Source organism: Phallusia mammillata, chromosome 4, assembly GCF_965637545.1.
Source record: "Phallusia mammillata chromosome 4, kaPhaMamm4.hap1.1, whole genome shotgun sequence".
NCBI lineage: Eukaryota > Metazoa > Chordata > Ascidiacea > Phlebobranchia > Ascidiidae > Phallusia > Phallusia mammillata.
The window spans coordinates 8,235,905-8,252,290 of record NC_137255.1 but is presented as its reverse complement, the minus strand read 5'-3'; the positions used below and the strand labels follow the sequence as shown (position 1 = coordinate 8,252,290).

Sequence of the window (16,386 nt, the reverse complement as noted above, 5' to 3'; positions counted from 1 at the left end):
CGGTCGAATCAACTGAAGTTGCACGTAATTACGCTTGATATACAATGAAAAGTTTATCTACCAGGCAAACAGTGCAGAATTGTTGTGTTTCTTTGTTTCTGTGTTTGTTTAGACTGCCTCGACCATGATTGCCAGTCTGTTAATAAATTACTGACTTTTTGTCCCAAATCGGAAAAACGATAATGATTTAAAAATTAAAAAGCTTCACCCGATTTTGTTGGGACGGAGTTGGAAGAATGCGTGGTACATTAAGCAGAAAAGATAGGTATTGCACTTTGAATTTGTGTTCGTAAAATATTCGGTTTTGACCGATTCACATCAAATTGTTTGCCTGAATGAATAAGTAAAAATTCAAAAAATGTTGTTTGTTGCCGAATGAGTTTGTAGTTAACAATAGTATGTGTTTACTTCTTTATTAGCACATTTCATAATTAAGATCAAAAACATTTAAAAGCAGTTATTCTGGAAGATATAACGTTTTTTTCCAAACTGCCTAGTAACAAATTGGGTCGCACGAGGTACGACAATTTACCACATTTTTTGAAATAATCGAAACAGAAAAAATGATCTTTACAAGGAAACAAATAAACGACAATGGGTGAAATGAAAGATGAATTTAAATCGTACGAAACAAACACTTTTAATTGTTTTCACTATTATCACCGCATGGCTAGGCCTGTAACGACAAGGCTATTTATTGCATTTGTCTGCTTGAAGTAAACCGTTATGTGAGGGCTAATACAACAAAAAAGCATAATTTCAAGTACAAATTGACACGTAACACCCGCAGTGAGTTATTTTTTTATAGTAGCGCTCATGTAAGGAATTAGGGCTCGGTTTGACACATCACTGGTACACAAATCAGTTATATACACAGGCAGACACAAAAATGTTGATTTCCTATTTTGCTCTAGTACCTTTGGGCTACCTGAAATCTTTCGTTCGTGCTGGTAATAAGAAAACTTAGTGGCAGTGTGAGAGCGTAGTGGACTGGCAAAAAAATTATTACTGACGCACTTCCTAATGTTTCAAATAACGCTCTGCCTATCAAGCCATACACAAGTCCAAGCGGAGCCTGCAAGCTTGACATCCAAATACTCACAAAAGTTTCGTTAATCGGGTATGTTTCCTGTGTCATAATTTCGTATGTTGGAATCATTACGGCCCTTGAAGTGGCGCCGAGAATAAAGTTGCAGAGGCACATAAATAGATAACTGGATTCAAAACACGCGACAGTCAAGCCGCATGAGAAAAAGAGTGTCACCAGGCAGCCGACAATAGTTGCGACTTTGTATTTTTTATAGTTTTTTACTATTCTTCCCATAACAAAGGCACCAATAGCACCGCCAACGGCATTGGCCGTCAAAAGATATCCTGCAACTTGATTGATGGATAACGGAAGATTTTCTGTAGCGTTGATGGGAAGTATTTAATTGCGACATTAGTACGTACTGTACTGCAATAATTTCCAACAATACTGCATATATAAGCGTTGCGATTAAGAAACTTTTGTTGGTCAGAACTTTTTTTGTCAATTTCCAATAGCAAAGAACATTAAATTTAATGGGCTTATTTCCATCTTTCAGAGCTTGAGCGATTGTCGGAGGTTTTGGTGGATGATCGGTCATAAAAATTGCCAGAAAGATATTTACTGCTATGGCAACAGCCAGCACCGAACCGTACATCGTCATCAATATATTTTGGTCATTTTGAAATGATTCATCGGCTTGGATGTGACTTGTATTTCCCAATTTGTCAAGTAACGTCACTGGTAATGCGGAACCTACTACCATGCCTCCGTAACATCCAAACAACTGTATTCCTAATGTAATACCGACTTCGCTCTCTGGAAACCAAAGTACGGCGAAAATGGGCGAAACGGCTTGCAACAGAAGGGCAGCAATACCCACAAACGCTTGGCCAATCACCATCACTATAAACAAAGAGCCATGCAAGAGAGATATGGTAAAACAAGCATAACTGATGGTCAAACAAGCGGCAGAAGTGTTTGTTATGAAACGCAACTTGATGTGACGACATGATGCCAAGGCAGTTAGTGACAAAGTTATTGCAAATGGCGCTATAAAGTGTGCTATTGTGGTCCAGTCCACTTGCCAGTAATCCACATGAAAAAATGCAACATATACACTGCTAATCTCGCCAAAACAAGAAAAAGCAAAGCCGCCAATAAACATTAAATGTGTTTGCGCTGCCAGAAACAACCATCTGCGCCTGTATAGCTTGACTTCTTGGTCTTACGGTAAACCTAAAAGTGGTTGTGACGCAATCATTATTCTCAAATCCTACGCTACAAAACGCTGCTGTTGTTAACTCTTGTGTTTACTGAGCGTTAGGTTCAAACACACTCAAAATTTTTTTCTTGAAGGAAATGGACTTGCTTAAAGCGTGCTAGGTTTAAACAATTTGTCAAATACTTGCTGCATCCTGTTACTGACAGCCGTATATGACTGCAGTCTTTTCTTTATTTCATCCAGTACCTTAATGGTTATGTGATGGCCCAAAAGTTGCCATGGCCGTTTGATTGAAATAGCTGTTTAAACAGACAACGACTAATTATGACTGTTTTCCGCCCATCTATTGCTATGCGTTAAAAATAAGTCTGCCTGTTTCAACGAATTTGTGCATGCTGTAACAGGAAACCACAGTCATTGCAGAATTAAGTGCCTTTGCGGATTGCATGGTTAAGTAGTTGTATATTGAAAATTGCGTATGTCTCTCGTTTTGTTGAATGTGTACGTGTCGATTACGTTTACGATCGCTCAAGGTTGCTTCTGCTTTTTTCAAGTTAAATCATTCTAAAGGCACAACATTTACAAGTTGGTTACTATAATTTTTTTTTGACGTATGGTTATTTCAGGAATTGTAGCTATAATCCAATTTCCCACACAATCTTTGCTATACAACAATATCGATTGTTATTTCAGTGAAGGTAAAAGCTTTCTCTGTTTCAACAAATTCATTCTTCTGCAATGCGAGGCCATTCTGACAAGTAAAGCAAACGCAATGTTTAGTCATAATGTTCCAAAGAATTATCGCCAACGGATTACCAAGTTAATGGAAGAAAAGGTGATTTTTTATTGTGTCGTTTCAAAATTCCAGCTTCCGTACACTTTATCGCGTATGTGGCAAATATTCTACAGGTTTTGCTTTCAAATTGATTGACCAAGTCACAATGTTTTAATCAGCGTTCTGCAGCATATATTGAAAATCAAAAGCTAATAATGTAGGATGTGTCATTCGCTTGACAGAAATAATTTCAGAACGAAATCTAAAGCAACGCCAAAGTTATTCAAAATCCAAATTTTTAGATTCAACCAAATTTTCATAAACGTTTGGTGGATAAAAAAAATTCTTGATTGCTCCGATGCGATTTATTTTTAAATGTTAGATGTTGATATCAAACTATACTTAAAGGTAAGTTGGTATATACTCCTTGTTTACTTGTATGGCAATCTTGTGGCCTGATTCCGCAATATCAACACTTTATTTGGCCAGGGCATGAAAAACGGTTTAGTTCACCCATGACATTCTGTTACCAATGTGAAGCATTATCACTGGAATTGCTGTCAATGATAGTGGAGTGGAGTTGAATATTATTTAAAAACCTTTTGAAATGTTTTCTGTAAATGATGACGTTGAAGTTAATATAAACATCAATAATTTGCGACTGAATATGAAAGTTGTTAGGTTTCAAAGTAAACGTTTGTCCAAAATGTTTTGAAAGTTACCTTTCCCTTTTGTTAAGTACATACATGATTTGAAACTGTGAGCAATAAAACTTAAATCAAGTTTTATTGCTCACAGTTTCAAATCATGTATGTTTCTGTTCGTTTAGCAGAGAAGCAATGCTGTCGTGCAAAAGATTAGGAATTTGTACCTGTCAGACAGGCAGTGTTGCGTTCGAGACTTTAGGAAACCCTGTTGCGGTGGTCGGTGCAGCATCAATCTGTACAGATTTTTGAGTAATTACGTCCGTTACAGTTGGTTTGTTCACACTGGTTACAAATCAGAGCTTTGCTTTAGTGTGTTTACTTAAACATTTTGAGATAGAATGAAATGTAAGAACGGTAAAGCCATTATGATGGCGAAATCGATTTTTATGTTTCATTAGATTGTACAACCAAAAACGTTTCATTGTACAACCAAAAACGCAGACTGATTAAAGTATACTGAAGGCATTCTCTCTCTCTCTTAGTTGAGTATAATAATGATCAGGTTATGGATATATCCATTTTTTGTTTTTAAACAGGCAAAATCATGGTTGACTTTGTGTGCACTCTCTTTTCTGTTGATAAGTTTTAACTTGCCTATTTAAATGTGACATTAGAATAATCTACGTTCTACTTCAACTGTGTAAAACAAAGTTTATCAATGCACTTACTGTTACCAAAACCAAATTAGCAATGATGGTTTGTGGTCCAAATATGCGAACAAAACAATGTTGCAAAGTTCTGTGTTAACATTTTGCAAATGTATGGATCGTTACAACCATCCAATTTTGAGTTGCCCTAATTGCATCATAAATTATACAAAGGTTGTCAGAAAGCACATGATAACCTTTTTTTACTTCTTCGCAACGTCATTACCACAGCGAGAGTGCAAATTATTGCGATCAGCAGGTCACCTAATGATATGACAGTAAAGATAATCTTTCCGTTTTTACCTTCAGATGTAAAACATAGAAAAAAACGTATAAGATCTGTGTGATGAAAAAATCAATGAAACATTAACGGAAGCAAGTGCTACATTGTGTTGAGGTTTAGCAAATTATACGTAAAAATGCAGTCAATATAAATTTTCAATAACCAGCAGTTTTTATTTTATCGAATATATATTGTTTTCAACTTGTGTCTATGTTTTCTCAAACATCACTTTGGTTACCTGGTGTGGCTTTCTCACAAATAAATCCCGCAGTATGATAACGGCACGCTACGTCATACCAGCCGTACGATGTAGGCGGTTTAGTATAACGTTTGAAACTCATTACAACACAGTGTTCGTTCCCGTTATTGTTGTTGTCCCTAATTCCACACAGTGCTTGGAATCAAAACGTCACTCCCATCACTCTACTTAAATTTCTATGTGCTATTGATCCTTTTTGCACCAATTTTAAATGAGAACAAGCTTTCTAAAATACATCGAAAAGTTTTACATATATCAAAAACTGGTGACTTGCCTTTAAATAATATTACTGGTTAATCGTTTTTTTTTAAGTTTTTTATTTTCTTTTACATACACACAAACCCACCTTTTAGATTCATATAAGAATTGACAACGTTAAAGATTTCTTTAGTTATTAGGCACGTTAGATTGCAACGCAAAGCAACCCATCTATGCAAGTGCATACGTATTGACTGGAATCATTTCGACAATATATTGAAATTCTTTAAAAAGTATTACAAGTGTTTGCCTCCACAAAGTGGTCGGATTAAATACAAAGCTAAAAAGTCCATTTAAAAACAGGAGATTCTAAGATTGTCATATGAAAACAAAAACTCATAACAGTCTTTTGCTCATAACAAACGTGTTTCGAACTCGGCGCTACTGTGTGCACTTGTAGGCAATTCATGCAAAAACAAAAAACAACAATATCAACTTAACGACATGTGTTTTAAACAAATAATTAACTGAAGTATGAGGCAATCTTTTTCACAAACAAAACGACAAATAGCCACAGATTCCATTTTCTTACATTTAAACTCTTTCTAAAGAACATGCCCCAGCCATCACTCAAAACTTAGTACACCCTCAAGAAATGTCTATCAGCATTAAAGACTAAATAATACATTATTTTATTGTGGATTGCAACTATATACTAGGCAACTATTATTCAGGAAATACGTTGTACTGACAGTTACCTTTTTTCTAGTGATTGATGCTGAACAAAATACGTTCACAAGACGTTTATGGAAATAAAGTCCATTCTTATGCAAATCAACAGTTTTTTGTACACCCAAGCTAGACTAGACGTAAGCTAGTTTACACCAGGTGCAAAAAAAGTTAAATGAATATTATTGAATATTATTATTTATTTGTTTTTGTTAACTACTCGATAAATGTGAAAAGAGACACGACGACATTATATTTTCGTTTTTTTTTTTAGGAAAGGAAACTAACTATGTTTTTTGCCTAACGCAAACAGTTTTGGTAAAAAGCACATAAACAATAACAGCAAGCTGACAGGGCATGTCATCCCAAAAACCTGTATGATATCAACAGAGTGCTGGCATCTAAACAATTGCATACAAATCTTCATTATCCAGTTCATTCTCTGAATTCCATTTGTCTTCCTCCAACTCCATTTCTAATTCCTGTATCGAAGTTTTTGCATAAAAATCAGCCTCCATACTTGAGACAACTTTAACCAAGACATCAACTCGTTTTTCTAGAGCATCGAATGGCGTTTCGACCATTTCAATCGCACTTGACTGGTGGTCAGTATCTATTATAATAAAAAAATGTAAAGAGTATTGTAGCAAATGTCAGATTATAGCATACTTATTTTTTTGATGATCCAGTTTGGTATCATGCTGAAAAAATATCCAGTCATTTTCTGCTTGAGGAAGTCAATCATTTCAAATTTGTTTTTCTCCCTATCGACTTCACGGCGAGCCTGTTTAAAAATTATAACTTAACGTATATATAAAAATGTATATATATCCTCATTTGATTATATTTTATATTTTAGCACCGTGTCACTCTAAATAACAAAATTGAGAAGTCAGATTCCTTGTTTCTTACATAACACTTAAACCGCAAGGGCGTGTAAAATAGCGAGGCAACTATATAGACTTCCTAAACGTCAAAAGTTTTGAGACACATTTGCACATTGATTTTCGTAATGTTCCTATTCAATCTTATAACATGCCAAGAAAAATGAAACAATTTCTTCGTACCGCTTTTATGCTGTCATCAAGAATCACAATAAACATGTTGATGAGTAGAATTGTACACAAACCGGCAAAGGTGATGAAAAAAATAGGGCCCAAAAATCGATCCGCGTTTTGCAGTTCAGTAAAGTCAAATCGACCAACCAACATTGAAAACATTTCTTGACCCTAAAAACAACCTAAGCGTCACAAAATAGCGCAATAAAATGTGAACATTTACCAAATAACACAAACACAACATTGATATTATTAAGTCAAATATTACACTAACCGCTTTTAATACTGTGCTGTACTGTAACAGTTTCTGCTCAAACCAAATATGCGCACAGAAGAGGAATGCCATAAAGTAAATGCTGAACATTGAAAGAAAGTATGCAATCGGCGTTGCTGCATGGCAAAGTGTAATCGCGAGTAGGCGGATTCTTTGATTGAACGCAAGGATTTGGTTAAACTTAATGGTTGCCAGAAAAAGGGTGAAAGCCATGAAATATCGAAACATCTCATTGCAAAACGTAACATACTGCAGGTTGACGAAGTTTTCTATCAACAAAAAATTAAGATATGATGTATGAAAAACAACTTTTGCATGTTTGAATACCTTTGTACAGGTCGCGGGATATTTTCTCCAAATAGGAGTGTAGGCTCAGTGTTTTTACTGCATATAATGCTATGGCACACAAGGACAACAAGGAACTAAAGATGTCGACCAAGTTCCAAAAAGAGTTAAAGAACGTTTTTCCCACAGTACGAATCAAGCATAGCATCTAAAACGAATTTGTTAAACAAGCAAATTATTTCTTTTTATCGCACACAAATATAGAAGAAACACTCCCTTATATACATCAATGAAAAAAAAAAACTATTTACCATGTACATTCTGTAGATCAAAACCACGACGAAAACAATTTGCACTACTACCAGTATAGTGCCTTTGCCGTCAATAAACTCGTACAATCGAACAGGTGTAATAGATGGAAACGCCAAAAATGCTCCAGTTTCTGATCTTTCCAATGTTAAGATACACGATGCAAACAAGTTTATGTTGGCATTGTACACCTAATAGTTGAAAAGTTTAATTGTCAAAAACAGTAATACTTTCAACAATTGGGCAAAAAGACACTCACTGTAAATTCAACAAATATAGCTGCGGTGTTTCTGTCTATCCAGTTTTGTTTTTTCAGTTTGTCAAGTATTGATCTACTGCCATGAGCAGTGTTATCCAGTGTGAATGTGTAACCACCTCCATCGTACCAGTTCAATTCACCGTGAAACGGGACGCCACCCAGTTTACTTTAAATACAAGTTGATTCATGAGACAGATTTGATGTTGCAGCGAAATTCTAAAACACTTACAAAACGTTTTGAAACATCCAAGGAGCTTCTGCGCTTTGCTCGTCAGTTTTTGTGATCCATCCGACGTTGAATGCGTCGGTTTCCTGATTGACGATGTGGTAACTTTTCAAGCAGTCTTTCGTCGACGTGGTGATTGTACGATTTACGATACAGTCGCCTAAAAGTAATTTTCTTCAAAATTTTGCAATATGTAGAAAAAACAGAAAATAAATCTAACCTGTGCGCGAACGAACTTGTCTTATTCGAGCCGGTCCAATGACAAAAGTTTCGCGATTGGCCAAAAACCTGGTTTCCATCCACGTCACCCGTCTTCCATTGTACCAGTTGTCAGCGTGAAGTCCTCTTACCAAAACACAGTCGGCCCATTCCCAGAAGTTTTCAACAGTTTGTATCTAACATTAAGTTTAAAGTTATTTTCTTGTTTTTTTGTAGTGGTTTTCTGTAATGTAATCCCACGTCAACTCTGCAGCAACAGAATTAAATCTTTTTAGAGACTATCAGTCGGTACCAATTTGTTTTGTAAAAATGAAAATTATGATACTACAACAATAAAATTATTGCAATGTAATTATCAAGTAGGGAAATAACCTTAACGATACAACCAAGACTAATATTTTTTGAAGAAGTTGCCAAAAGAATTGACGTCATGTGCGGCATATACATACAGCCCCAATTGTTGTAAACGATGTGACATATTTGCCCTTAAATTGAATAGAGCATTGCAACATTTGAAGCGCTGAGACTTTTGTTGCCAATCGACTTATATTACCTCATCAAACAGCGGATCAGTTTCCAAAAATATCTTCGAAACCGATCGATGCATCAAAAACGAATTCGGGTCTTTCGCAATGTTTGTTGCGACGAGAATAAGAATAACGTAAAGTATGTAAGCTCCAATATCGTGCAGAGTATGAATCATTTGCTTGTAGTGTTCTCTTTTTCTCCGCGCTGCTTTGAGTTGTTTGGAGTTAAGTGCTTGGTTTCCTTCAGTTTGAGCTAAATTGTTGTATTGGTTGGAAGTAGATAACGTATAAAAATCTATTGTATTTATGTTTCGTACCGTGGTCATCTTCAATAGGACATTGAGTTATCCATTCCATCTCTTTCTGCCGAAAGTCCTTGACGTTTATTTCAACCTGTTTATTGTCTTCAACGATTTCTTCTGCCTTTTCTTTGGCAAAACGGTTTACCAAAAAAGATACAACTACTGCACCAATAATTACCTAAAGAGCAACAATTTTGAGTTTTTACGTCATTAAATAATGCAGCTACAATGTGACGGTTTAAAATGCTTTCAAACCTTTGCTGGTTGAATAACAAAAATAGATTGAGTAAAAGAGAAAACGATAGAAACGAGCCAATCGTTTGATTTTTGTGGGCCCCACTCAATACTGTAGATGAAGACAAATGAGAAACTGATGACCGATACCACAGAGACCAACAACCAGGAAATATAAATGAACCAGCGAGGTAATGTTCTGGAAGATACACATTGGTTTGTGGTTACATTAGTATACCCTTAAAACGACTGGTTCATGAATATGATGATTTCCAAAACAAATAAGCCAACGTCAAGCTTTACAAAACTGGTGGTAAAATGAATTAAAGTTTGCCAACCCTTTGTGTTGTTCGTTTGCGTCACGATTTAAAATGTCCAAAGTCGATTCCTTTACCAAAGACTTAACGTTGCTGGTTAGATCATCAGACTCTTTAGCTCGGATTCGTCTAAACATCTGAGAGACACAAGTGTGACAGCTACTTTTTCTTAAACTAAGCTTACATATTATCCAAATACATCACACCTGTACTATTATAATGTTCAAAGGCAAGACGATCAAAGAAGCTTGTATACTGATCAAAAGTTGTTGCACAGACAACGATAATGGACCTTCATCAAAATAAAAATCGATTCAACATAAAAGGACTAGTTTTATGAGATTAAAATAGTATTATTACCTATTTCGATTCTTCCCTGAAGCCCACTGTCTTCGCTGTCTTTGCCATAAAACATCGCACTAGTTAACATTGTTGTAAGAAGCAAACTAAATGCACACGATAGTCTTTGAATTCTAGTAAAATTGCTTCTGGTAGGACGAGAAAATACTGCAAGTGGTAGTTATAATCTTAAATATTGTAGATTTTAGGTAAATAAATTAATAGAACTTACAGGAAAACCATAAGTGTCCATCACTAAAATCTCTCGTAGTTGATGACGTAAAAAGATTTCGAAAACTCGCCAGTTGATCGCCAGCAGGCGGAATAACTCTTTCTATCATACCATCTGACTCGTCTACGGCTAACCAATCATTGCAGATGAAGTAAAATCTTTCAGAAGGTAATTTAACCAATACACTTGTGCCAATAATTATATTAAAAAACTCAGTAAAAACCTTTTGTTTGTTTGAAGATCTGTCACAACCACTTGATCAAGATACCATGACGCAAGGGAATCTTTACCAGAATTGTCATGCCATATTTTTAAGCAAGTAAGGGTTCCCAGAGGTCGATCAGCAATCATCAAAAACTTTCTAACGCTTCCATGTTTGAATCTCTTCATTATAAAACATTTTATCATTGTTACAAAAATACAATTAGGTCAAAACTTGCCGTTCTTATATCTACAGTACACCGATAATATCCGACATGTCGTTAAGTAGTTGTAATGAAATAGCCAAATAAAAAAATATGTTTTATTAGAAGGCTTACTGTGTGGTTTGAATCGGCCAGTGTACGAATTCTTGTATCTGCTTTGTCTCCCGTCAAAACAAAGTAAATTCGGCTGGTTGTCTCTGCATTGCTGTACCTTCCGGTTTGAACAGCAATTTGATAAAAGTACTCACTGTTTAATTTGTTGTCGACAAGTAGAGAAATTGACCACTGTAAATTACATGATGAGATAATTTGACACTTAAAAAACACATTACAAGCGTGTACCTTTTTGACGTCGTTCTTATCTTGGCGCCGACATGCGACAAGTCCGATAATGTACAACACAAATATTACAACCAATGTTAGTAAAACTGCCAGGTTGTCCTTTAAATCCTTTTCAAACAAGTACGTACATTACGCATAGCAAATACTCATAATAGTCACATTTACAAGCAAACGTACTTTGATTTTGTCAGAAAGCTTTGCAAAATCAATTGGGTTAGGAGCAACCAAGAAACCGGCGGCAAACGAGGTCAGGTGATTGCAAACGCATTTCACTAAGCGTGATGTGGTTTTCGAGCTTAGTTCGCAACCTATAAAACTCATATAATGTTACTAAATAGATACTAGCATAAGTTATTGATTGAGGCACCTTGTGTTTCCCATTTTTCTGCAGCTTCGTTCCAAAACCTACATGATGTTATCAATGTACTGAGTGTATAGTTGAATAAAGTCCCGTTGCTTACCGTCACATTTCCCATTTCATCTAAAAGCGGTTTTTCATGGGTCGTACAGAATGACACATTTGGTTTTCCACTACACGTAATTTAAATAAAGGAATTTTATTCTGCGTTAAAAGGTGGGTAATGATCAAACCGATTTCGTGAATTCCAAATACGTAGCGACTGTAGTCCTCTAGTTCTGAACCGTTAAGACGAATGCGGTAAGGATTGTGTGGGTCATCTTCGACATTTGGAAGTTCTCGAACAAATGTATTGTTGTCTATTTTGGGGAATTCATTGTATCTGTGTCATTTGGTAAACATTTTGTTCATAGCCGTTACAAACAGACATGACAAATTAGGTTGTAATGACGGACCTGTCGGTGAGAAGAAAATATATTCGCAGGCGCACATTTTCCTGCTCAGGCGAAATGCAGAGAAACACAACGTCATCAACAGCAGCGGACTTAAATTCGTGATACGACATCTGATCATATCCTGACGGAGTAAAATTGAATAGCTGGGGAGGAACGGAAAGCTTTGGGTCCACTGGCAAGTCAAACTCATATATACTGCAACAATATAAGAATAAGATCACAATAACTAATGAGCTGTTGTCATAAGGAGTATCGTTACTTGTTTGAATCTTTGAAAGCGTTTGTTCCGTTGGTGAACCTGAGAGTGAAACTTACAACAGAAGATTGGACTTTGTCGGCACTGTCATCCCAAATAAAGGGGTTGTTTTCAAGAGTTAAAATCTGTGAAGTTGCAAGTTACAACCTTTAAAGAGTTAAAACGTTTTAAAAAAATGTGTACCTCGGTTTCCAGACCAACGTCAACTGATGGTTGGTTTTTGTCGCAATGGGCAAGTCGTATCGTAGTACCTAAATTCTGGCCAGTTTCTGGTTGGATAAAATAAGCAATCATTAAAAACGAGATTATTTCATGACTTTTTTTAGAATACCAAATGTGAACATGCCTTTTTCATTTGATGGAAAACTTTAAAGCATATATTTCACAATCTAAATAATTTACCGTTTAATGCAGGTTGGCACAATTGTTCAGCTGTAGTTGTCTGTGACTGAAGATTAAAACCCGAAGTGCTCAAGCCAACGCTCGGTTCGCCAGGTACTCTACGCTTCAACACAGCACTGGACAAAGTGGACATAGACTTGATAGCCTGATTTCCAACATGACGACTCTGTGTTAAATTGCCCAGTCGAAAGTTATATTTGAAATTATTGCCTAGTTTACACAGCTCACCAATTATTTGACCTACAAATTCGTACCATGGTCATTTTATGTCGTATTATTTTTGCCTTGAAAGTTTACCTCCTCTCGTTTTTGTTTGTAAAACTCTGCCTCGTCTTTTGCATTGATGTCACGTCTCTTTGTTCTTTCTTGAGGTGATAAATAGTTTTCTTCGTCATCCAGAACTGCCCTGTCAGATTCTAAAACGGTGGATGAATGAGTAAAGATCGGTAACTCTACCAAACTGTTAGTAGTGTCAGAACTTTTCGATTGAGCTATAAGCTGATTTCTTGCAGCTTTCATTACGTTGTCAATTCCCGCTACCATTGCTGAAGCGGTTTCTTCTACATCTTCAAACGGCTTGTTGTTTGAGAGCCTATGCGAAACAACACCTTTGTTTTGGTTACATAGCCTGCGCTGTCAACATAATTTACATATTTTTTTAGGAACGTAGTTATCCTCCTTGCTAAAATTCTTAAATTTAGAAAAGCGCTCAAGACCGCAAAGATTTCGATAAAAAATTATTTACCGTAGTAAGGTATTGCTTTGATCAGATATCGCATTAATGGCTGAGTGCTGAGTTTCCGGGTCTACCTCAGATGTAACATGAGTTAAGGTTCCAATCGCACTGCAGGACTGTTGTAAATCTGTTGCAACAAAATAACACCTTGTTAAATTCGACAGTATGTCTGCTTATTGCTACTTGCCATCTAGATCGCTATCGCTGGTGATACGAGAGACAACATCATTCATTAATTTCGATCTAATCGTCATTCTCTCTTGTTTCTGCTGTGTTGTTTCCATAGATGTGTTCTGATACGTTCAAACAAATTTAGTGTGAAAAATACGATTTATAAACAGACAAATTTAAAACAATAAAACAAATTACCTGTTCTGCTTGGGTGTTTAGAATGCTTGAAACAGTTGTTGAAATTTGAGTTAACTCTTGGGTATTAGATATCAGATCATTGGAGTTGGATATATTTGTTAACAGATCAAGCTGAAAATTCTGTAAAGAAAACAAGTTGAAACAGATGTTCCGCAATGAGCTAGCAAAACATACTGCCAAAGTCTATCAGACTTGGTTGTGTTATGCATTTGTTTTTATATTTAGGCTTTAACCTACGTGTTTACCTGGGATTCAAAAACTTTCACGTTTTTTTTTACAGATGTTGACTCTCCGTATTCATCCCAAATGCGAATGTGTATTTTTACCCTGTGTCGAAAAATGTTAGTTAAAAGCGAACAAGGGCTAAACATTTACGATGACATCTCGTTAGTAGACACACGCAATTTTATTCAGTCGTATTTAAGACACTTAATTTGTTACAGACTTAATCTAGATCTACGTGCAGCAATCGAAATATTTTTTTTTTACTTAGGAAAGCCGGAACACAATTGACAAAATATAGCAAAGTTCACAATGCTATTAGTTTTTCTGAAAAAATGTGCGTTTGCGAAAAAATAACATGATATTTATCATAAACCTCACAAAATATAGTTTATCTGTAAAATAATTTTGTACCTATAATCTTCACTCGGTAAACCGGGAGGTAGAAATTTATCAGCAATCACAGGATTGTTTCCGAATGACAAAAGAATTGGGGTTGCATTGACAGCAGTGTAAACGTACACCTAAACAATAATATATTAAATCCTTTCCACTAAAATTTAACACTTACGTAGAAATAAATAATCACATAATAACCCAACAAATTCAAGCTACTTGTGCTTCCACAATATGTGGTATTTCTGTGACTACTTTTTTTCTGGAACGAATGCTACCTGATACAGCAAGATGAATTCGTTCTCAGATATAGGTGCGCTGCGGTCAACATATAAACCTTCATCTTTCCATCCAAAGCATGTAATGGTAAAAGTGTCGTTCAAAGCTACACCTTTTAACGCATGAAAATACATCTCAATATCTGTTCAACATTTAACAAATGAAAGCTGGTTTGATCTTTACCTTCACTGGGTTCAATGTCACAGCCACCATTATAGGGAGGAAGATTTGTGAGTAATTCAGTTTCGCTCCAGCCAGGAGATGTTAAGCCAACTTCACCGTCGACTCTCACCCGATATTTCATACCAGGTAGCAGAGAATGCGGTTTAATTACCAAGTACGGACCTGACACACCTGTAGTAAAATTTCAATTATTGGTCTTTACTATAAACCAGTTTTACTATATAGCAACAAAACTTTTTAAAAAGACTCCGTCTTTTTGGTTTAAGGGTACACTAAGAAACACCACGTTCTTATCAAGCAAACAAGTAAGTTATCTGTTTTATGTAATGCAGGTATAAGAATGTGTTTATTTTATAAAACTTTGTAGCTTTTCGGTGATACTCGAAACATGTTTTTTGAAAAAAAATTCTAATGTCACTCACCAACAGATGATAAGCCTTCCAAACCATATACAGGGACGAATTCATCATCACTTGTGTCCCTTCGTCTTCTCGTTTTCTTTCCATTGCTTACAAACAATGACCACTTTAGTGACAACGAAGAGTTTGCTCCAAACGAGGTTTCGTTTAGAACAATGGAGCCATTGCTTGTGGGTGTAGTCAAATTGACGTGAAGCGTGAGGGACGTCCTGGTGTTTGTTTTTAAGTTGCAGTTATACTTGCAAACTATCCTGAAAAACGTTAAGAGTGTCCTAATATTTTCTGTGTTTAAAAGTAGTGTTAAATCCGGTATTCTAAACTTAGGAAAAAACAACTTTACTTGATAACAGATGGTTCCTCGCGTGAAATATCTAATACTTGAAACGAGTGGGCGATGCGGTCTGTAAGCGGATCTTTTATTCTGACACGTATAATGTAGCTCGCCCCAGGATCAAAGTGGCTTGTGTCGACCTGTGCAACAAAAACATGCATCAGAGCGAATTTAAAATTAACACAAAACTTTTTATTTCTACCCTTAGTAGTCCGCACGATGTTGACTGTTTCCAAACAAGTGATTCACAGTGTTCAATTTTTCCGGTTGTCGTTTTTGGGTAATAACCACTTGTAACGCAATCATTTGGTGACTGATAAAATTGAACCAATAATGAATTTTCTGCCAAAATAAGGTTTAAGGAATTCACAAAGTAAAACAGAAAATGACCTCTTACCAGGCACATGACATCTGTGTTTTACGTTTACGCAGGGGTTCGGTGTAATAGGTTCACTTCTTTTACTAAATTCCGTGTTCGTTAGATTGTTTTCTTCAAAGAACGATTGCACTTTCGTCATATAAAGATCGCTCACTAATGTATAGCAGCTTGACTGATTTTCGCATTTCAATTTTAAGTTTTCCAACCAATCTGTTCCGTTGAAACCATGACTAAACTCCATTGAAACAACAAGTTGTTATATACATCACATACTGTTTTAATTTATGCTTTACATACATGGTGCTATTAAGATATGTTACCGATAAAATGTGCAGGACGCGATAAACATTGGGACAAGCAATATCGATGTTTCCACAAAATATAGACTCAGCCCAACCTGCAA

The 16,386-nt window shown here is 35.9% G+C and overlaps 1 protein-coding gene across 1 annotated transcript in view; it reads right to left on the bottom strand.

Annotated features, from left to right (window-relative positions):
• Positions 1–5,271: 5,271 nt before the first annotated feature.
• Positions 5,272–16,386, bottom strand: part of LOC145222720 (uncharacterized) — a 31,794-nt gene continuing 20,679 nt past the window's right edge. The window contains exons 52-90 of the mRNA XM_080088900.1: positions 16,281–16,380; positions 16,002–16,213; positions 15,807–15,946; positions 15,614–15,744; positions 15,277–15,524; positions 14,855–15,025; positions 14,671–14,783; positions 14,411–14,520; positions 14,020–14,101; positions 13,775–13,894; positions 13,593–13,698; positions 13,415–13,532; positions 12,967–13,261; positions 12,670–12,835; positions 12,451–12,536; positions 12,271–12,392; positions 12,012–12,206; positions 11,790–11,938; positions 11,566–11,679; positions 11,376–11,506; positions 11,199–11,306; positions 10,971–11,141; positions 10,655–10,815; positions 10,432–10,589; positions 10,221–10,367; positions 10,067–10,152; positions 9,882–9,997; positions 9,565–9,742; positions 9,325–9,487; positions 9,034–9,260; positions 8,482–8,656; positions 8,265–8,421; positions 8,036–8,201; positions 7,779–7,967; positions 7,510–7,675; positions 7,183–7,451; positions 6,918–7,079; positions 6,520–6,634; positions 5,272–6,463 (exon numbers count right to left, since the gene is read on the bottom strand). Coding sequence (XP_079945026.1) covers positions 6,252–6,463; positions 6,520–6,634; positions 6,918–7,079; positions 7,183–7,451; positions 7,510–7,675; positions 7,779–7,967; positions 8,036–8,201; positions 8,265–8,421; positions 8,482–8,656; positions 9,034–9,260; positions 9,325–9,487; positions 9,565–9,742; positions 9,882–9,997; positions 10,067–10,152; positions 10,221–10,367; positions 10,432–10,589; positions 10,655–10,815; positions 10,971–11,141; positions 11,199–11,306; positions 11,376–11,506; positions 11,566–11,679; positions 11,790–11,938; positions 12,012–12,206; positions 12,271–12,392; positions 12,451–12,536; positions 12,670–12,835; positions 12,967–13,261; positions 13,415–13,532; positions 13,593–13,698; positions 13,775–13,894; positions 14,020–14,101; positions 14,411–14,520; positions 14,671–14,783; positions 14,855–15,025; positions 15,277–15,524; positions 15,614–15,744; positions 15,807–15,946; positions 16,002–16,213; positions 16,281–16,380 — 6,035 coding nt within the window. The 3' untranslated portion in view covers positions 5,272–6,251. The remainder of the gene's footprint in view (positions 6,464–6,519; positions 6,635–6,917; positions 7,080–7,182; positions 7,452–7,509; positions 7,676–7,778; positions 7,968–8,035; positions 8,202–8,264; positions 8,422–8,481; positions 8,657–9,033; positions 9,261–9,324; positions 9,488–9,564; positions 9,743–9,881; positions 9,998–10,066; positions 10,153–10,220; positions 10,368–10,431; positions 10,590–10,654; positions 10,816–10,970; positions 11,142–11,198; positions 11,307–11,375; positions 11,507–11,565; positions 11,680–11,789; positions 11,939–12,011; positions 12,207–12,270; positions 12,393–12,450; positions 12,537–12,669; positions 12,836–12,966; positions 13,262–13,414; positions 13,533–13,592; positions 13,699–13,774; positions 13,895–14,019; positions 14,102–14,410; positions 14,521–14,670; positions 14,784–14,854; positions 15,026–15,276; positions 15,525–15,613; positions 15,745–15,806; positions 15,947–16,001; positions 16,214–16,280; positions 16,381–16,386) is intronic.